Source organism: Natrix helvetica (assembly GCF_964273705.1).
Source record: "Natrix helvetica genome assembly, chromosome: 2".
Classification (NCBI taxonomy): domain Eukaryota; kingdom Metazoa; phylum Chordata; class Lepidosauria; order Squamata; family Natricidae; genus Natrix; species Natrix helvetica.
This window is the reverse complement of record NC_138552.1, coordinates 161,611,415-161,633,475: the sequence shown is the minus strand read 5'-3', so window position 1 is coordinate 161,633,475 and position 22,061 is coordinate 161,611,415. Positions and strand designations below refer to the sequence as shown.

Genomic DNA, 22,061 nt, shown 5'->3' with positions numbered 1-22,061 from the left:
AGCCTTTTAATCTTCAGGTGCCAGGTGAAATATGTGGTCAGATGATATCGCTGTTACTAATCCTGTTATCTTGCTATCTATTTGGATTTCAAAACAGCTGACATAATGTCAAAAGAATTCTCTTGAAACCAACAGGAAACCTATCCAGCAATATTTAGTTTTTAAGTTAAAAACAAAAGAGAGTGGAAAAAGGGCAGTTTAATAGTTAAGTTAGACATGCATAGGAGCAAAGACATTCCATCTGTTACTATTCATTTTGGGAACAGTTGTCTGGCTGCTTATAGCCTTCAGTCACTTATGGAACTGAGAAGATAGAGCTGCTGTCTCAGAGGAATAGCTCTTTTTTTAGCCCTTGCTAGGCACGTTTTTGATTTTCTTTTTTAGGAAAGCGAGAAAGACCCAGCTTCCCAAATGAGCAGAACTTATTAAAAGAACCGAAATAAAAGCTTCAATAGTATGCTAATGGCAGATGAAACAGTCGTGCATGGTGATACTGAATTTTAAACACTTTATTAGCTTGTATTAATAATGCAATTTATCCTCTTCCATTTTCCCAATGCTGCTTTTATAAAATAAAGAGGAATGATTGGTGTATTTTCTAATAAATGATATTAGTATTTTTTAAAAAAATAAATAAATGCAGGAAACTATAGTATAACTTCCTCTCTCCCTTCCTTCTTTCTGCACATTTACTGCAAGCTCTTAAGAATACTCATAATAGAGTTGGAAGGACCTTAGAGCTCTTCTAGTCCAGCCTCCTGCTCAAGCAGGAGGCCTTATACCATTTCAGGTAAATGGCTGCCCAGTTTCTTCTTGAGAACCTCCAGTGATGGCTCCTTCAAGACTCCAAACCTTTTTACAGCATTCAGTCGGTCACATTCCAGAAGGACATTAACTCCTCTGCCTGGTAGAAATGGAGGTGGGAACACTTACCCCATTGCTGTGCCTGAGGTCTTAAATGCTCTGGAGCATGCTTGTGGCAGACCAGCCAGAAGTCTGGGCAGCAGTCAATAGAATCAGGCGGCTCTGTAGTACAAAATTCATCACAGTAGCATGTGGCATTTCTGTCATTGTATTGAAAGATGCAGTTGTCATCTCTGCCTGGGCAACAGCCTCTCAGCCAGCAGTAGCTTCTTCTGAGGGGGATTCTTCTGACTCTCTTCCTTCCAGAACAATCTGGAGAACAGTCCTTGTGTACTAGGGTATTATTTCTGGAGGCAAATAGTTCTTCCATACAAATCATGATTGCAAAGCAACATAAAGCTAAACTCCAGGCCCACATTCTTGAGTATAAGAGCAAATCGCTGTCAGGATGGCTGCCTCAGATGTTTTGAAACTCGGAGCAGGACTGTCTGAAGTGTTTATCTATGTCTACATTGATGTCAAAACTCCTAAAAAAGAAGCCACACAGATTCAGCCAGCCGTCTGGTGTTAGGGAAAACATTTGTACTTTAACCATTAGTCAGAGATGCTATAAAATGCATTATTTACAAAGTTAAAAAAAACACAACTTAGGCATCATGAGGATGACAAATCCAAGCTGTCTCTGCAAATGGCCGGGAGTCTTTTTAAGATCATTTGGAACAAAACAATTGAGCAAATCCTTACTATAAGGCCGTTATATGTGAAGTTTTGTATCAGTGTTTCTTGAGTTTTATCTCTACTAAGGTGACCAACTGTCCTCCTTTAGGGAGGACAGTCCTTCTTTTGTAAGTTCTGTCCTCCCTCGAAAAGTGTCCTCCTACATGTCCTCCTTTTCGATATTTGAAGACTAATCTCTTGCGCGTTATGTGACGTATTTGTATTTGACATGACAATTCGTCAAGACTCGGTATAGTGCGGTATAAGACGTGATTATGAGACGCATGCGCTCCGCACGGGAGACCTTGAGAGAGAGCGCCACGTGCAAGTGGCTTTGTTTACTTCTTACCGAAACACAACACAGCACATACGCATGCAGTAGACTCACGGCACGTCAGCAATTGAATGACTCACGGTAATTATTTCTTTCTCAGTGAATATTCAATTATACAGAGGTAAGTACAATTCACGTTTTATTAAACAGTTTTTAATGGTGTTTTTTTTTTACTTCATCGCAAGTATATTGAACAGATATTAAATCGTGTGTTGAATTTTTATCTAAAGAAATGCTAGACATTAAAATAGACGACAATTGTCTCTTTGAAGAAATTATAAGACTGAATGTATGTTTAAATTCTGAGAAATTAATACAATGGGAAAATCAACATGTTGAAATTGATAAAAGATGGGTGGATATTTTCAGCCATTTCAAAAATGAACATATTCCATGTGAACATTTATTTATACTTGTTCAATTTACGTTGTGCTGCCCTGGAACTAATGCAGCAGTTGAAAGGGTTTTTTTCAATTGCCAATGATTTTTTGACAAGTGAGAAATCGAGATTGAATGTTGATACTCTAGCTGCAGCACTTGCCGTAAAATTCAATATGAAGGATATTTCTTGTTCAGATATTTCCAATATATTGTGAGAAGATGATACATTGACAAAAAATATTAATTCAATGGAAAAATACTCATTTAAATAATAATTAACAGGCATGTAAGCCTAATTACAATATAAAATGTTGCAAATGTTTTTATTATGCATATATCATATTTTAGTGTATTATTGTTGCAATGAATAAAAAATTTCTTTTATTTACGATATATTTTTTCCAATTTATTTGTCCTCCTTTTCATTGTAAAAAAGTTGGTCACCTTAGCATTTTGGACAATAGAACGTGTTTTGTCCTCCTTTTCATTGTAAAAAAGTTGGTCACCTTATCTCTACGTATGACAGCATAGCTTAAAGTATATGAAATTATGGAAATTAAGTCAAGGCCTAGGGGTACAGGACTTCACTTACAAAGTCAGTTTCAAAGGTTTTGCTTACAAGGAGAGGAGAGGGTGTTAGGGATTTCCTTGTCAAAGACCAGTATCGGAGGTGAAAAACATCCTATTCAACTTCTGGTAAGTAATTGTTATGTTACGTGTAGCAACATGGCAGCCATTTTGTGGCATATATTCAAAATTCTGAGTATGTCCACTAAAAGTCTCACATATTGGCAACTGATCTCTTTCTTCCCCATTTTATTTTTCTTTTCTGTATTTTTTCTATTGTTTTATATACCATTTTTGTTCTATTAATAAATAAAGGAGAAAAATACTCATACTGTTATTTAAATGATTGTTTGAAGGATCATTTGCACTTGTATGGAACTATGTGGATGTTGTGATAAGTGAGGGAAGTTCAATTATGTTCCCACTAGTGAGAGGCATCTGGTTAGCAGTAATGAAAACATTAATCAAAGGGAGGGAGGAACCAGAGCAGGGACCCTACACTTCTGCTGAAGAAATTAACCCAGGGTGCAAAAGCAGACTAAACACAGAGGACTGTTACATGAGATGGGAAAGTTGTGCCATGAAGACACAGGACTAGAGACATGCCTTCTTCACTATGTAGTCCTCCCAGGACAGTCAACTGTTATTTGGGTTGACCTAGGTCTTTCTCCAAGCCAGCAAATGGCTGAAAACCTGACAGGTACAGTATTAGAAGAAAGCTCAGTTTGAAAGAATCTGGTTTAGAGCTTTAATGGAAGAAGTGTTCCTGTGGCAGCTTAAAGTGATCGATAGATTATTTATTTCTCTTTCTCTCTCTTTAATCAATCAATCAATCATCAATTAAATCAATCAATGATTCTCATCTCCATCCATGCATTTATCATCTACTAATCTCCCTAGATGGGCAAAACTGCACCACTGACAAAATATGTATCTGGTTGTATCCAAAACAATGCCAGACTCTTGATCGTTTAACTCATGTTCTGATAAATTTCACGCCAGATATGACAATAAATGGAGATTCACCAAACCCGTAACTCAACAAGCAGCAAAAGTTCACAGGCATAACATATTCATATGGATTGCTTTATTGAACATAAGATAAAACCGTGGCTTTATGTAAAAGATCTATGTGCTGAATATGTGTGTTTGCTCCATGATTTAAAACCTAGGCTTTCTTCACCTCCCTTCCTTTCCAAATAAATGGATATTTTGCTTTTCTCTTCAAAGTCATGGGAAGCAGGCTTTTTTTTGCTTTTGTTGACATAACAGTTCTCTCTAATCTGGGAAATCCTGGTACCTACCTCACCAGTGGTGGGATTCACTTACTTTCGCTACCGGTTCCCAAATGTGAATTGCATTTCAGAGAGCTATTGCTAAAGATAATTGAGGCATGGATTGGGGATCATATGAAATCAATCTCATGTGGACACAGCAGACAAAAAGGATTGCTAAGCATGTATGGGTTGCACTAAGTGCAAATGGAGAAGGACCTCTTAAGTGTCAAGTGTAAAAGAAAATCAACTTCTTTTAGATCACATTTCATTTTGCAGATCATATCCCTCTTCTTCCCCCTCATACGTGCACTACTTGCCTTTTTCCCCTTAAATTAAAAATGAAACATCTTCATAAGTGCTAATTTTAATTCTGAGGGGTATAGTTCCTCTTCTTTGATCATTTTGATTCTCCTTTTCTTCCCCTTTTCCAGGCTTACATAAAATCTGTATTTTACACTTTCATCAGAAAAGTATAGATGAGAAGACACAGAAGAAAGAGTAACTGCTTGTTGTAGACTAGACTTCCTTTATTTTATTTATTGGCATGGCCAACTCTCTTTTTAAAAGACACAGCATCATTCAAATGTAACAAGAGCAACATATCCAGCTGGGTGCTTAAGGATTCCAGAGAAGAGGAGCTCTTCATATCGATGCATGAGTAAACACTGCCCCGGACTATTTAAACAAGATGAAATCCCAAGACCACATTTTAAAACCAATGGTCTAGTTCCAAGAATTACTATGTTTAACAACAAAGCAATACATTGCATCTTCTCTCAGAATTGTGTCATTTGACCTAGCTATTAAAAAGCAATTCGGTCCAAAGACAAACTTTACAAATGGACAAGTAAAAAGGGGAGCCATGAATGCATGCCAGTTCTTGAAGTCCGTTGTTGTTTCAATGTTTATCCTAATTGTATTTTGGATTAACTTTCCCTATGTTGGGCAACTTCCTTGAATCTCTTTGTTCTGAGGGAGTTTCCTCAGCCTTCTTGGCCATTTAATACAACCTCCTCCCCTCAAGGCATACTATTATAATCCATTTTTAAATCACAATTCAACATCAGTTAACATAATTCTTCCAACATTATATTCCTTACGTGTACTATTCCTTTCCTTTCGGGTTATTTGTACACTTTTTATGGGCCAAACACTGAGGAGAATATGTAGGCCAGCCAGTGAAGATAAAGGACTCCCAAGGTAAGGGAAGAAAGCTTCCTGAACTGGTACTTTGTTTCCAGTGGTGGGTTTCCAATTTTTTACTACCGGTTCACTCAAGCGCACTCTCATGTGTGCAATGCTTCATGTGCAGAAGAGTCCGGGTGGGTGGGAGGAGCCTCCCACCGCCACTACTACTGGTTCACCTGATCTGGGCCGAACAGGGAGCAAACCACCTCTGACTGTTTATCTGAAAATAAGACCTCCCTGGATAATAAGCCCTATCAGGGTTTTGAGCGTATGTGCTAAAATAAGCCCTCCCCTGAAAATAAGCCCTCCCCCAAAATATTGGAACACAGCAGCAGCCATGAGGTGACCACACTTGCTGCGTCCTGCACCTCAAAAATAATAAGATCCCAAAGATAAAGCTAAGTGCTTATTTCGGGGGTCAAAAGAAAATAAGACCCTGTCTTATTTTTGGGGAAACAGGGTGTGCAATCAGTCACAACTTCCATGTTGGGGATTTATTTTGTTCTAATGCAGTCATTTTCCAAATATTATGTCTATAGTAAACCTCCATTTTAGATATCTATTGCTGAAATCATGATTCAAGTAATATTCTTATTCAGCTGTTCCCATTATAGAAACATGAGTAGTATAAAAAATAGGGTTGTGGCAATTCCCTGTCTGCCCCACACCTTGCTTCTGCCCACTGGAATGTGGCACATCTGGTTCCTTATGAGGTGATTGTCCAGTTGTGGAGCTTCGGATCTGAGGGAGAGCCTCTACCTGTGCTCTTTTTGTGCATTTCATCCAATTTGTGGATCAGTAGGAGAGGCAATGCGTGTCTCTACTAAATACTTCTTCCTGAAGTATTTAGGAGAATGCCTCAATGAAGCTTTGGAAAAGGTCCTAAATTACTATGCTCATGAAACACAGGAATCAGTTTTTTTATTCCATCAGGAAAAACAATCCTTGCAGGAAAGAAGAAAATGGTGGACGTTTCTGAATACTTTTAGAAAATACTGGGCACACAACTTGAGGCTGACTTACAGCAATGATAACTTCTGGATACCAAAATTCAAATGCGAGAATTGCTGGCCAATTCTTCTAGCCAGTAATCAATAGACATAACAACACACACAAAAAACTTTTTTTTACAATATATAGTTTCATTTTATTTCTTTTGAAAACATTACATGATTTTTCCAAACAAATGATTTTTTCCACTACAGATAATAAATGCTCAGTCAACAGTCTGGGATAAATATTTTCCTCAGTCAATCCACATCTTTTTGGGACTGCTGTATTTTTGAGTCTGCTTGCCATGTGCTACCCTGTTTCCTCCAAAATAAGACCTCGCCGGATAATAAGCCCAATCAGGCTTTTGACTGCATGAGCTAAAATAATCCCTCTCCCACAAATAATCCCTCCCCGAAAATATTGCAACACAGTAGCAGCCATGAGGTGACAAAGCTCGCTGCCTCCTGCATGTCAAAAATAATAAAATCTTCCCGGAAATAAGGCCAAGCACTTATTTCAAGGGTCAAAAGAAAATAAGCCCCTGTCTTATTTTCAGAGAAACACGGTATCAAGAGTTTTTAGTATACACAGAGAAATAATGTTAATATTGAAACACTTCTACTTATTTCAGCATGGGTTGTGTGCTAGTGTTGTGCCAGGCAGATAAGTAATTTTCTACATATCCTACATTATGGTTAAAAAAGAAAAATAGATGCACATTTATCTCAACCCCAAAGAAGGAATATCCTATATACAGAAAGCAAATCTCCAACTACAACAACTTAAATATTTGCAGTTCAAATATTATGTACAAACATTTTTTGTAAATACTCTATATAACATTTTTGTGATCAGAAAAAAAAAATCATGGCACCAAACTAACATTTGAAGGTAGATCTAACTGCCTAATACATTTGAAAGTAGCTTGAACACATTCTTTACTCAGAAATGATATGCTTTCTGAACAATACAGATGCTTGTTCCGGTGACACTGTTCTTTCCCGCCTCATTTATTCAGATGAAAATTCCACAGTATTCAAGATGGCTGAGTTTATGATCCTTGCCATCCATCTGAAATTTCCATTTCAAAAGGCACAGCAACCAAATTCATTATACAGAAACATACCAAATTCCAGATGTGTCAGGGGAAGTTTCACCCTGAATTAATGAGGCGTAGACCGTTGGCTCTCCAAGCAGCATATTTCCGAATAAGCAGAAAATAAAACGCGGAGCATATTCTAATTAAAAAAACTTTAATATAAAATAAAATAAAATACAAATCTTGCTAACTCAATTAACTACATTTTTGACAGAGTTAAGTGCCTGCGTCCTCTTGGCAGGCAAACGGAAGATCAGAAGGAAAGTAAAGAATGTGTGACGTATTATGTGACATGCGCATTAATCATTGTCAGATAAGAAACAATTCAGTCTACTGTATAAGTCAGAATATAAGCACAAGTTGGCAAACTAATTAACGCAGTGACAAGATGATCATCTGAATGGTGTGATGGTAAAATACTACCATCTACAGGTAACCCTCGACTTACAACAGCTCATTTAGTGACCATTCGAAGTTACAACAGCACTGACAAAAGTGACTTATGACCATTTTTCATATTTATGACCGTTGCAGCTTCCCCATAGTCACATGATTTGCATTTGTATGCTTGACAACTGACTCAGATTTATTACGGTTGCAGTGTCCCAGAGTGATGTGATCTCCTTTTGCAATCTTTTGATGAGCAAAGTCAATGGGGAAACCAGATTCACTTAACAACAGTGTTACTAATTTAAGAACTGCAGTGAATCACTTAACAAATGTGGCAAGGAAAGTTGTAAAATGGGGCAAAACTCAAATTTCTCACTTAGCAACATAAATTTTGGACTAAATTGTGAACTTAAATTGAGGATTATCTGTATAAGCAACTTTATAGCTTCACCCTAACCCATTTTACAATGTATATAGACAATGTCGGCTATTGGTTCTTTTCATAGCATAGTCCAAAATAGTACTTTTGATTGCCTTAAAATCTAGTTTGGATTTATCCTTATAAAAAGGAACATTTCCTCTATTATTCTTCTACCAGTCTCTAAAATTTAAGTGAGAGAATCATCTCTGTATCCTTCCAGAGCTGGAGCAAGGATGACCGAAAGAGTTTTTCCCTCATAAAAAAAAAGATCCTAGGAACATACTTTGATGTAAGGTAGTCAGAGTCACCTTCATGGTTGGCAAATAAATTTGATAAATAAATAAAAAATAAGCCCCTTCAGCCACTTCTCCCTGTCTTCTATCCAGATTAGTTTGGGTTGCTGCTTTTATTTTTAATGTTCAATCCCAATGTTTTTTTTTTTCTTCTATTGTGTTTTATCTTTTATCATTCTTTATTTTGCTATATGGCAAATGATTCTTTTGCTTTGTTTCCACTGTGGGAGAGAGATGTATATCTTCTCTAAAATAAAGTAGCATAGACTGTAACTAATGTGTAGAACAGCCATGCATTTTTAGCTGGATTATCCTACTCGTTCAGATTTTTATTGATAATGTAATCAGGCTGTTTCAGCCATAGATTTCTCCCTTTTTTCTCATTTTTAATTCAGACTTTTTTTTAAAATCCGTTACAGTTGGTTTGCCAGGCCTATTGAAAAAATTAATCCAGTTTTCTGTGTACCTTCTCAATGTTATCATACTTTTTTTTTAAACCAATCATGTCATTCTATTTTCAGTGCCAGGATTTTTCACACACCGCAATCCAGAATCCGGTTCACCTTTCTCCCCTGCTGATTGAATGTTAAAAAAACAGAGTGCAGGCAGATCTATTTCCTACAGTGAAGTAATTATAAAATTCATCTTTTAGGATGGACAGTCATGGAGCACAAACCATTTTGAATTCAAACCAGTGTGAAATTGGAAAGAGACGATTTTATTCAAAATGGGCTCTGTTGGTCGTTATAGAACCATTTTGAACTTGAAATCAGCTCTGTCAATTGTCTTTACCTTCAGATGGTCCCATTGCCAATAGAGGCCAGCAACTCTGTGTGTGTGTGTGTGTGTGTGTGTGTGTGTGCATGTGTATATATGTTACGGTGAAAGACCGAAATCTGGTGAATGTCGACATTCACCGGTGAAAGACCGAATATTTCATTACATTGTTTTACATTCGGACCTTCACCGGTGAATGTCGACATTCACACAGTCGCTTGGTGTATGTCCGAAAATACCCTTATCCTCTCGACACCCTTACCCTAAATCCCCTTACCCTAATACCTCGGCTCCTCGCTTCCTTTTAAGCGTCTTCTATTCGCGGAGTTTTTTTTAAAAAAACTGCGATCCTTAAGAAGACGCTTAAAAGGAAGCGAGGAGCTGAGGTATTAGGGTAAGGGGATTTAGGGTAAGGGTGTCGAGAGGATAAGGGTATTTTCGGACATACACCAAGCGACTGTGTGAATGTCGACATTCACCGGTGAAGGTCCGAATGTAAAACAATGTAATGAAATATTCGGTCTTTCACCGGTGAATGTCGACATTCACCAGATTTCGGTCTTTCACCGTAACATATATATATACACACACTTCCCTTTGAAGGGCTGCTTTCCTGTTTCCTCTTTAAGAACTGCCTTTCTCCTTTTGTCCTTACTGTTGGTTTTTTTTAAAAGATAAGGTAACAATTTTTCTTTTTCTGAGTTGGTTACTTTGCCCTTTTTTAAAACAAGTAAATAAATAAGTCAACCTATATCTGCCATATTTGTCCAGTGGCTGTAATGTGAGGGGAATGGGGTATTAAGAAAAGTGTGAAAATTTGGCGCCTCGGGGGAGAAAAGATATAGATAGATAGATAGATAGATAGATAGATAGATAGATAGATAGATAGATAGATAGGTAGGTAGGTAGGTAGGTAGGTAGGTAGGTAGGTAGGTAGGTAGATAGATAGATGATAGATAGGTAGGTAGGTAGGTAGGTAGGTAGGTAGGTAGGTAGGTAGATAGATAGATGATAGATAGATAGATAGATGATAGATAGATAGATAGATAGATAGATAGATAGATAGATAGATAGATAGATGATAGATAGATAGATAGATGATAGATAACCAGGTTTCAAACAGCCATATTCTCTGAGCAAGGAGAGATCTTCAGTTGCTATGCTATGGAACCTCTGTTCTTTATTTATCTCTGGAAGACAAGAGGCATCAACAGGGCTGCAAGAAAGCTATTCTTATTTTAATCCTGGTTCTCATACCTACATTATGAATTCAATGTAAGTAATTTTTGATGGCTTGACTTTGCATATGTTCACTCAAATTACCCTTGTACATCAGTGATGGGATTCAATTATTTTACTTCCAGTTCTGTGGGCGTGGCTTGATGGGTGTGGCATAGCTTGGTGGGCATGGCAGAGGAAGGATACTGTAAAATCTCCTTTCCCACTGCACTCCAGGGGAAAGGATACTGTGAAATCCCCATCTCCTCCCCATCAGCTGAGACTCGGGAGGCAGAGAATAGATGGGGGTGGGGTCAGTCAGAGGTGATATTTACCGGTTCTCCAAACTACTCAAAAGTTCCGCTACCGGTTCTCCAGAACTGGTCAGAACCTGCTAAATACCATCTCTGTTGCATATGTATATGCATGTATATTTGTGTGTGCGCGTGCTTTTCCTGAAGTCTGGGGAAGGCTCTGTTGAGGGCTCTGTGTTGGAGGCAGAGAGGAGACCAGAGCTGTCTGCCATTTATCAGCTCCCTTCAAGGTCAGACATCAGTGAGGCAGACAAACAGCTGGAGCTTGTTCCCAGTGTGCGCATGCACAGGGTTGCCAGATGAAGGAAACAGCTAAAGAACAGGGGTCGACTTGGGGGTAAGGCTACAGATGGACGATGAATGGCCCCTCCCAGAGGAAATAAAAAAGGAGCGAAAGGGGAATGGACTTTGCAGGAGACAATTAGCTCGCTTAATTGGTTCGTGATTCTCCTTGCCAAGTTTTGCAGATATCAGCCTGGCAGCTCTCCAAGCCAGATAAGGTCTGTGACTGTAAATCTTCCCTTGAAAGACTTTGTTCGACGAGAATGAGAAGAATTCACAATAAATTAATAAAAGGGTTTTTTGTTTTAAGTTGAAGACTCACTGTATCACTTTCCTGAACTAGAAACTGGAAATCATCCAATGGGCAGATAAATGTAGTCAAGTCAGCATGAACAAAGGACAGAAGCAGCTTTAGAGTGCAACGCCCTCTAAATATTTCTAAAATGAGGGACACTGTGTCCTGTGAATGTAGAATCACTCTTTTGAATGCAGAATTGAATGTTTTGAATTTGTAATGGTTTGTTTTTTTAAAAAAGTGCACAGAGGAAAACGTCCTCTTTAAGTCTTAAAACACACATAGGCCTTTTGTGGAATTGGGTTTTAGAGCTAACGACTAAAAATTCGGTCTTAATACGTGGTAACATGCATGCATGAAATATTTTTTTAAACTCCCGGGTAATATATTAAACAGTTCGAATGTAACTAAAATAAAAGTAGCAATTAAACTAAAGTAGAAAATAAAGGTAGTTGTCAACTTGCGACCATTTGCTTAGTGACCATTGGGTTTCAACAATAATGAAGAAAGTAACACCATCAGGGCTAGTAAGGAATGGGAGAGGAGAAACTGCACTCCTTACTAGCACTGGTACCTAGTTTGGGTAATAAATGTCTGCAGGGAAACAACCAAGCCCAGAGAGCACCAAGGAGCCCTCAAATGAAAGGTGTTTAGGATTAGGGTGTAAGGCAAAAACAGCTAAAAAGAAGATAAAATAAGACAGGAATTTGGCCAAATGACACGAGAATAATTTGCTTTTCCAGCAACTGATTCTAACTTGTTTCTTGCAAATTAGCCAAACTGCAATTAAAGCAAACCAGTGCTAAGCATGATGCCTGCAGTAGGTTTATGATGGGACAGTCTTTTAGAGAAGGCTGAACGTGTTTAATAATACAGTTTTGAACTGTTATAGAGTTCAGGTTCACCGGTATAATGTCTAGGAGTATTAATATCTTCCTGGACATTTATTTCTGCACCCTCCACATTATACCTATTTTACTGGGCTTACAGCGTTTAAAACATGAAATATGTATAACGTTCAAGAAATACTTAACATTACCTTGCTATTTTTTAAAAAAATAATCTAAAATGTTAAAAAGCAAAGTGACAGTCTCCAGCACCTTCTTTCGTTTGAGCAGCCCTCCAAAAGACCCCAAGCATTATTAGAAACTCAGAACAGTACCTTTATTAACATCTATTATTGGATCAAGTCACATTGTCCCACATACGTTGTTACTGAATTGCCGGCTGGATGCATTTTGGAGGCTCACAAATATGGAGATACTTTCACCAGAGCAGCTGGTATTTAAGGCACAGTGATTCCAGGGCCTAAAAACTATCCCAGGGTCACAAGACGTAGTAGCTACATGGCATAAATAGATGTCAGAGCTTTATGGCTATACCTTAGCTGAGATTTGCGAAATCATTTCTTGAGTTTCCACTGAGTGGAGAGTGATCTCTTTGGTATGGACTTTCAGTGTCTAGAAAATTTAGGTCTTGGTAGAGTGATTTGTCCTTTCTTCTAACCGAGGAAAGCTGAAAAGAAATAATATGTCAAATGGATACTGTGTGAGCACAGCCAAGGGACTTGTTGATTGATGGTTTTGGCTAGCAGTCAAGAAAAGTATCTGATTTGCTTACATCACAAGGTATGTTTGTTTTTGTGGGAATTATAATACAGATTTGACAACAAGGTAGTAAGAGTACCATAGACTGAAAGAAGAATCTATTAAACAGTCCTGCACCAAATAAAATCTTAATCAGGGTTGTCCAACATTGGCAACTTTAAGATTTGTGGACTTCAACTCCCAGAAGTTGCCAGGGTTGGACACATCTGGTCTAATTAGTCCCTTGAGGTTTTTATCAACATGCAAAAACAAATGTACCTTACGCATATGAGGCAAGCAGATGATTACACTTTTTTACAAAATGATAGATTAGCAAAAAAAAAAAAAACTTTATTGGTTTATTGAATAAGAGGGCCTTCGCCAGGCAGAACCTGCTTCCTTTAGCTATCGCACCAATAAAAGCACAACCAAACTAATATTCATTCATTAGACTGCATGCTTTCAGAACTGGAAAGTGGTTTACCTCTTTAGAACTGAGTGCTTCATTTTCAGGAATAGGCACAATTGGATGAATGATCTGCAAATGGAAATGTCAAGAACATTAAAGGGCAACTGAAGTAGCCATGACGACATAATAATGGCATAACATTAAAATAAAAAGCACAAATTGAAAACTAAAGGCAATTTGCTCCTAATAGCCTCATTATGAATGACTATCTGAGGACTTATTGATAATGTTATCAGGAAAATGCCAGATGGTGTATTTGTGCAGACAGCAGACTAGAGTTCTTGGAACTTTGACTTCTTATGTGCAGAAAGAAATAGTTTTGCCCATTTCCAGCAATAATTAACACTGATTGAAAAAAGGACATTATTTTTCTTTTCATTGGGGTAGCGTCTAAACAAGAAAAGGTAAAACGTAAAGGTTTCCCCTGACCAGTCGTGTCCGGCTCTAGGGGGCAGTGCTCATTACCATTTTCTAGCAAAGGGCACCAACATTGTCCAAAGACCCTTCTGTGGTCCTGTGGCTGGCATGACCATACACGAGGTGCATATAATGTAGTTACCTTCCTACCAAGGTGGTACCTATTTATCTATTCACATTTGCATCACAGGTGGTATTCTACTGGTTTGGACTGGATAGCCAGAACCAGTAGTGGAAATTGTGGATGGCTTCGCCCACCTGCACCCAGCTCTATGGCATCCCATTTAAGCCATTTTTTCACCCAAAGTGCATGCGCGGAACATTTGCGAACCGGTAGGGAAGGTAAGTGTACAACACCCCTAATTTGCATGCTTTTGAACTGTTAAGTTGGCAGGAGCTGGAGCAAGAACAGGGTCTCACCCTATCATGCAGTACTTGGGTCTCGAACTGCCGACTTCCTGGTCGACAAGCCCAGCATCTTAACCGCTAGGATACCGTGCCCCTTTAGATCTAAACAAGAAGCTTTTCCCTGAAAGACAACAGAAACTGAAAAGAAACATGCACTTTAGGGTCATCAATGTCACTCTTCTTGGAGAATCAAGCAATTTTATTTTCGCTCATTTGAAAGCTAGACTCCAATTGCAATACTTCTGTTTGTGATTTGTGATCCTGAAGTTTTGTGAGGTTTAGATGTGAGAGGCTGTTTGCCGATCTATCAGCATTCATCCCACCTCGGCTGCTTGAGTTTTGAAGCTTTATAATAGATTTCACAGGGAACCTAGCCAATAGATCTGATCTTAACCTTAAACCTTCTAAGTCTCCTTTTCATTCCCTGTTTTTTTTTAAAAAGATGTTTATAAGAACTGCTGAATTGATTTCTCCTGTTTATATAACTAATATTGTAAATGACTTGCCTCGTCAGTTTTCTCAGGCTTTTTGACTCATGTGAACTAAATATTAGTTATATTTTCTCACCCACAAAAATGTTCATATTGAAGATCAGGCTGTAATCTACATGCCTAGTTGCTGTTGTTAGGGAGAAAATTCTGGCTGTAAAGTACAGTGTCTCTTGCTCCTTGGATTTTGGAGGAGGTAAAAGACAAGAGAGACTTCTAGAGCAGAGTTGGAGAAAAGAACAGACCAACCAGGCATTGCTAAGAGCCCATATTATGGATTACATCATTGGAATAAGAGTAGAAAAATGTAGTTATCCACACATAACCACTGTTTAAAGTTACCCATTCCCTGCTGGGAAGGAATCACAAGACTATCTGCAGGCTGTTATGAAGACTACTCTGGGCATCTAATGGATAAAATTGTTCAGATCCACTGAGGTGCTAAGATCAGGTTGATGTGATCAAGGCATAGATTTGTTTTGTTGTGTGGGAAATGCTTGGCTCTGTGACTCTTGAGGGAGAGGACAGGACATGCTATCCAGTCACCTGCTTATGTAAACGATGTCCCTCCTGATCTCTTGAGAGGTGGCATGTGGTTAAATCCATGCAACAGTAAATTTATCCTTGAGAAGAGGATTGTTTCACTTGGCTTGAAAGAGGCAATAGTGTGCCCACTTGCCCTCAGGAAGCCATAATTGGATTCAATGGTTCTAGACAATTTTTATCCAGAAAGGTGAAGAATGTTGTCAGACTACAGTTCCAGGCAGACTGGAAGAAATGAATTACCTGGACTCATTTCAATTGGATTTCAAGTCAAGCATAGTAGAGAATTAGCATTGATCACACTTGTTGGTAACCTCTGGTGGAGCTGGGGCAAGGGTGGTGCAACTCTCCTGTTTTTTCTTATATCTCAGCAGTTTCAATATACCAATTACAGTATTCTTCTAGACCATCCATGGAGTTTGAGAGTAGGAGTGCTGGTGCTGGAATGTTATTTCTTTCTCTGTGGTCAGTTCCAAATGTTGACAGGTGTCAAGGAATCTAGTTTGAAGCCACTGGGTAGTGAGATACCTCAGGGCTCAATGCTCTCAACTCTTCTGCTTAACTTCTAAGTGACACCCTTGAGCAAAGTCATCTGTTAATATTGGATATAGGATCAGGTACAAAGAATTGAGGCCTTTGAACTATGGTCCTAGAGAAGATTCCTGCAAGTTCCTTGGACTGCAAGGCGATCAAGCAGGTCAGTCCTAGAGGAGATCAACCCTGACTGCTCTTTAGAAGGCCAGATCCCTAGGATGAAACGCAAATACTTTGGCCACCTAATGAGAAGGAAGGACTCACTGGAGAAGAGCTTAATGCTGGGAAAAATTGAAGGCAAAAAAATAAGGGGACGACAGAGAATGAGGTGGCTGGATGGAGTCACCAAAGCAGTCAGTGTGAGCTTAAATGGACTCCAGAAGATGGTAGAGGACAGGAAGTCCTGGAGGAATGTTGTCCATGGAGTTGCGATGGGTCGGACATGACTTCGCAACTAACAACAACAACAAACCATAAGTATGTTAACGGTTCTCAATTAAACATTATAATCTTTGGTCACTCAAATAAGATGATTGAGATATTGTACCAACCTGGGAAGACAAGATTAAATACACCATGAAGAGACTGGGTAGCTATGATTGCATGATTCTTTTGATGTCAGTGAATTTTCAACTTTGATTCTAAATGGGGTGGCACTTCTCCATTCAGAACCAAAACAATTGGCTCCTGTTCAGTCAGCAGGTAGCAACTTTGCCACGAGGACCTTAACAAAAAATCATCTGGTGTCCAAATTGCACTACTTCCTGGGTCAGAAGTCCATTATCATAGTCATTCATTCCTGATAACCCCACATGTAAATTATTGCAATGGCTTTAAATGGAGTTGCCCTTGAAGAACACTCAGGAGCTACAGCTGGTTCAGAATACAGCAGAATAAGCAATACACCTCAGAATTACCACTGCTAGTCTAGCTGTAATGGTTATCATTACATCAAGGTTATTAAGGTTCACCATGATTGTTCTAGAGTAATATCTCACCAAGAGTTCAGACTGTCTCACTATGAAAATCTTTAGACTAGATTTTAAAAGCTGGGTTCCTACCCCCTTACTTCCAAAGTTCTGGGATAGCTTGGTAGTGTGCCAAGTTGATCTACAGTCATATGTTGTATTTATTTTGTCTATATTATTGCAGAGGCGGGTTCCTGCTAGTTCACACCAGTTCGGGCAAACCGGTAGTGGATTTTGCGACTAGGTCGCCGAACTGGTAGGGATGGCCGGCTGGCCACGTCCCCGAACTGGTTCCCTGGTTGCCCATGCTGTTGCCGGCATGTTTTTACTCCTTTTTTAATGTTCTGCGCATGTGCAAAATGGCTCACGCAGTGAACCGACAGTAACGCCTGCAGCAACCCACCCCCTGTATTGTTGGTATTATATTGGTTTTAACTGTATGCCACTTAGGTTGAGTTGCGCAGCCATAGAAATCTAAATTTTAAATCAATCAATCATACTTCTTAATGCATATATATATATATATATATATATATATATATATATATATATATATATATATATATATATATATATATATATACACACACACACACACACACACACATACATACATACATACACACACACACACACACACACAGGAATAAAATTAATGGAGGTTCCTTATAACTTAGCTCAAAAATGACAAATATAAGCAGCAGTAATTTCATTGAGAATAACGAGGATAAATGAGAATAAATTTTATCTGGAATACAATCGAAACACATTCTTTATACTAATCGTGCAATAGTCATGGTCTGGAGACTCAGAGCCTAATGCATTGCTGATGGATGGAGCAGGCACTTATTATTGTTATTCATATTTTTATGTTCTTTTTATCACTGATCTAGTTATTTGGGGGGGGGGTCGTGTTTGTATTTTATTGGGTTTTTTAATGTTTGTGTTTATTACCTTGAATGGCCAGAAATCCTTATTGATTTGGCAGTATGGAAATATGCCCACCAAACAAAGAAATCCTCTGCAGTCCTAAGGTTTGTTTTTTGTTTTTCTACATAACTACACTGAAGTAATTTTTTTTCAAAATATATTATTATGAATCTTCAGGGACATGGTCTGCAGATAGGTAAGCAAGAAATCTAAGAATGATACATGTGACAAAAGAAAGGCCTGGACAGCCTTATAAGTATGGTTAAAATTGAGAAATAGGACAAGAAAAATTGGAACAAAAGAGAGAGAAAAGGGCAACATGACTACAAAATCTTAGGAAGAGAATAGGGAGTCCTCTTTAACAATGGATGCAGGAGAGAAATTCTGCTGAATTATGGAGTAAAAAAATCCACTTTAAGGACTGAGGTAAATTCCAATTGCTTGAAAACGGTATTTAGATAATTTCTTCTACTAAATATCACTACAGTTTGTTGACTAGGAAAAGTAAAATCTAGTGATGAGGAGGAGGAGGAGGAAGAGGAGAAGGAGAGGGGGGGAAGGAGGAAAAATATAATTATGCTGCTTTCTTTTAATTTAAATCTGTTTTGGTATAACTCTATCTATTTATCTATCTATCATTAGATTTATTTATTAGATTAAATCCATTTACTAGAAAAGATGTTTGAGCAAGTCTATTGCTGTACTGAATCTCTTTGCTCCAAAATGAAAGGAGAAATACTCTAAAACTAGAAATAGAAAACAAATGTAGTACCATTTTATTAAACGTATGCTGCTCAGTTCACTAGAGGCAACTCTAAGTGACTTACAGACATTCAATTAAAATGCAATATAGCACATTAAAACAATGCAGCATTTGCACTATGCTCTTCTCTGTTTCTGAACTTATAAAATCTTCTGCTGAGCTGATGCAGGCTTGTTCCCATTTTAAGATGATGCTTGGAAGCACCTGTAACAGAGAGAGAGTTTGTCTCTACTGATCATGAGTCAACGAAATGCAGAAACATGATCAATTAATTCTGTATAAATCAAGCATGGTCCAAAAGACAATGACTTCATAAAAATGTATCAAAATAGCAAACACTATTTTAGACATAGAGCAAGCTTCAGGTTTCCCAAAATTGCAAGAGTTTCCAAATGTAAAGAAATGCCTTTTTTCTTGGAGAATACGAGATGTTTTTGTGGGAGAAGAAACATTTGGAGCAACTATTTGACAGGAAAGTAATAATGGCATCCAACTGTTAACCCGTGGAAACTGCTGGAACCTTTTCTATGAGAAAAGCCAATTAAAAAGCTGATGAAGACCACATTTCAGACTTTTTTCCTGTCTGGACTTGCAGATGTCATACAGTGAACAATTATTTCCTGTCAAAGTTCTGCATAAAGCAGAATCATTGAATGTAAGAATTAGAGATCTCCTGCTCCAATCCCCAGTATCCATTACTGCAGATACAATCTGCTTTTTTAAAAAGAAAGAAAGAAAGAAACTAGATAATAAATGTGCAGACATTCAACAGCCAGCTTCAAATATCTTCAAATGTCCACAAAGAATACCAAAGAGCATAGTAAAACGTTACAGAGGTAGTCATGCCAAGAAATTAACTCTGAACATGCTGGCATTATCCCTGATGTGTAATGGCACTATAGATTAAACTCAAATGGACAAAATTGATGTACTGGTAAAAGTCATAACAAAATCTGCTAATGAAGAGCTGAATTCTCTAGAAGCATGCTGCCTGCCTAATGGAGTATGCATTAACACAGGAGGAAAATGGATGGATTTCTCCCTCTTTTTTCCCTAGTCAAAATTTCATGATGACACCACATCACCAGCATCCTATTTTTCTGCAAAATGTCTAGCATGGAATCCATAGGAATAATATGACACAGCTGACAAATAGTTTAGTCAATGAAATTAAACATACGTTTCAGCAATTTGTACATCTCAGGACATATTTCTAGTTTTGAGGCCTAAGGCTACAAAATGATGTACAAGCCAGGAACTGCTGTTCTCTCAATTTAACAAATTCAACACTGATGTTCGAACATCCCTTTAATCCTGTTCTAGCATTCCTTTAATCCTCTTGAAAAGAGCCCAAATGACAGGATGTAGGCTAAATGTACCAAATGAAATATTTTGCACACACTATATAAATGCAAATATACCTACATGCCCATTTTGTTCAGTTTTCAAGTAAGCAACATTATACAATTGCAGAAAGGGAATAAATGCATACATTCTTTGGTAAGCTAAAGACTTTTTTAAAAAATGTGAAAATAGAAATGCAATGAACCTTGCAAAGCATGATTACTTCCCACGTGTCTATACATCAGTTGATATATTGCTATTTAAGCTTTAAACTTGCTACCTTTCTGTTTTTGAGGATATCATTAACTGCATCCAGCCATAACTATCACAATCCTTCCACCTTTCTCAACAGTTTGTTCTTCTTTCATATATTTGTTCTGGAAATCAATCTTTATTCATTCTCTGGCCTAGAAACCGGGAGATGGTGAGTTCTAGTCCATTTTAGCCATGAAAGTCAGCTGGGTGACTCTGGCCCAATCTCTCTCTCTCAGCCCAACCCACCCCAAAGGATTGTTATGGGGAAAAGAGAAGCAGGACAGAGCCTTAGGTATGTTTGCTGCCTTGAGTTACTTGTAAATAATAAGGCAGAATTTTTAAAAATCTAATAAATAAATTCTTCTTTAACACTCAGTTCTGTATTTTGTCCTTATTCATTCAGCAGCCATTTATTCTTGGGTCCCTCTTCCTGTTTTGCTATGCATACTTTTTAAATCAAGCACTGCTACTCATCCATCTGTAATGATTCTATCAGACCCTTACTCTCATATCCAAGCATGGTCAAAACCACAATATTACACACCCCAGTTTTGTGTTTTTCTTAAAACAAACATTCATTTCTCAGCAATTCACAGGCAGCAGCACTCCACTACATCTCTACCAGCAACTGCCATTACTAGAATGTCTTCATCCATTTCTCCACCTTTAGTAAGTTCTGAAGTCAATTTTCTCTCACAACTACTAATTTTGCTCATAAAAGCATTGGGAAAACGTGTGATTGGAAGAATTGAAATTTACATTATGTTAGAATCTTAAAGATAATTTAGAAATTTAGGCTGTACTTCAGCCAGGGCCTGACTTATTCCTAACCAGGCCTTTGTGTTAAATAGAACATAGAACAACAGGGTTGGAAACACTGGTGGGTTTCAATTTATTTTACTACCAGTTCGTTGTTCCATTAATTAATTGTTCTGTCAGTAAACTTCTCCTTGGTTTTAGGTTGGATATCTCCTTGATAAGTTTCCGTCCATTACTTCTTGTCTTCCCTTCATAGTTTGACCCCTTCTTCTTCGTTGCAGTGCCTCACATATTGGAAGACTGCTATAATGTCACCCTATCTACAAATGCTTTGGAAAACCAAGCACATGTACAAGAAGATAAACTCATCTTACCTTTTTCTGTCTTTGTTTCACATTCACATTTTATTATTTATTATTGCATCTATCCCTGATGATCCCTACTCTTGCAAAACAGATTAATTGGGGTATTAAACTGGGGACAATATTTGCTTCCATATTTTTTAATTGGACAAGAGATTGTATAATAATAAGGCCTTTGAGGGGAAAAAAAATAGTATCAGAGTCATCTTAAATCCAAAGCAGAGCAGAATCACTTGACAATGTAATCACTGGCTAATGAGGGGGAGGGGGAAAACATAGCAACAAAATTTGGAGGAACTTTAATCTTCTTGACTTTCCTATCTTCCTAGTTTAAGGATTCTCTTCTTCGAAAATTAATGTACTCATTGGCATAAGCTGCAGGTGCACTTATAAAGGACCAGTTAGAAACTAATAGATATTTTTATATCTATTAGCACTATTAATAGCACTGTTTTAAGTAATGTTTTCTTTCTCTTTTGTTTATATTCTTAAAAAACAAATAGTGGAGATTTGGGCATTTAACTCAGAGATTTAAATTCTAACATATTGCTAAACAATATAATTGTAAAATGGAATTTATTTTTTTGTGGTTAATTTCTAATCAAATACACACTCAACACTAGCCTTATGGTAGTTCTTTTGTCCAGTGAAAGATACTATCTGTAACAACCTTTACTTTATTTCTTTTCTCCTTTTGCCTGTTTGTTTGCTCCTTTAAAAAAAAAACATCATTAAAAAAAATAAACAAAGACTAATTTGCCTAGCAAATTTAAGACAAATTGTTTCATCCTTGTTTAATTGGATTTGATTGGGAAGCATGGGAAC

The 22,061-nt window shown here is 37.7% G+C and overlaps 2 protein-coding genes across 2 annotated transcripts in view; both read right to left on the bottom strand.

Annotated features, from left to right (window-relative positions):
• TINAG (tubulointerstitial nephritis antigen) overlaps positions 1–1,321 on the bottom strand; it is a 43,451-nt gene extending 42,130 nt beyond the window's left edge. The window contains exon 1 of the mRNA XM_081945560.1: positions 934–1,321. Within this exon, the coding sequence (XP_081801686.1) occupies positions 934–1,282 (349 nt within the window). The 5' untranslated portion in view covers positions 1,283–1,321. The remainder of the gene's footprint in view (positions 1–933) is intronic.
• Positions 1,322–9,897: 8,576 nt separating this feature from the next.
• The window catches only part of MLIP (muscular LMNA interacting protein), a 72,691-nt gene continuing 60,527 nt past the window's right edge, over positions 9,898–22,061 (bottom strand). Inside the window, exons 13-14 of the mRNA XM_081945557.1 lie at positions 13,481–13,534; positions 9,898–12,925 (exon numbers count right to left, since the gene is read on the bottom strand). Coding sequence (XP_081801683.1) covers positions 12,794–12,925; positions 13,481–13,534 — 186 coding nt within the window. The 3' untranslated portion in view covers positions 9,898–12,793. The remainder of the gene's footprint in view (positions 12,926–13,480; positions 13,535–22,061) is intronic.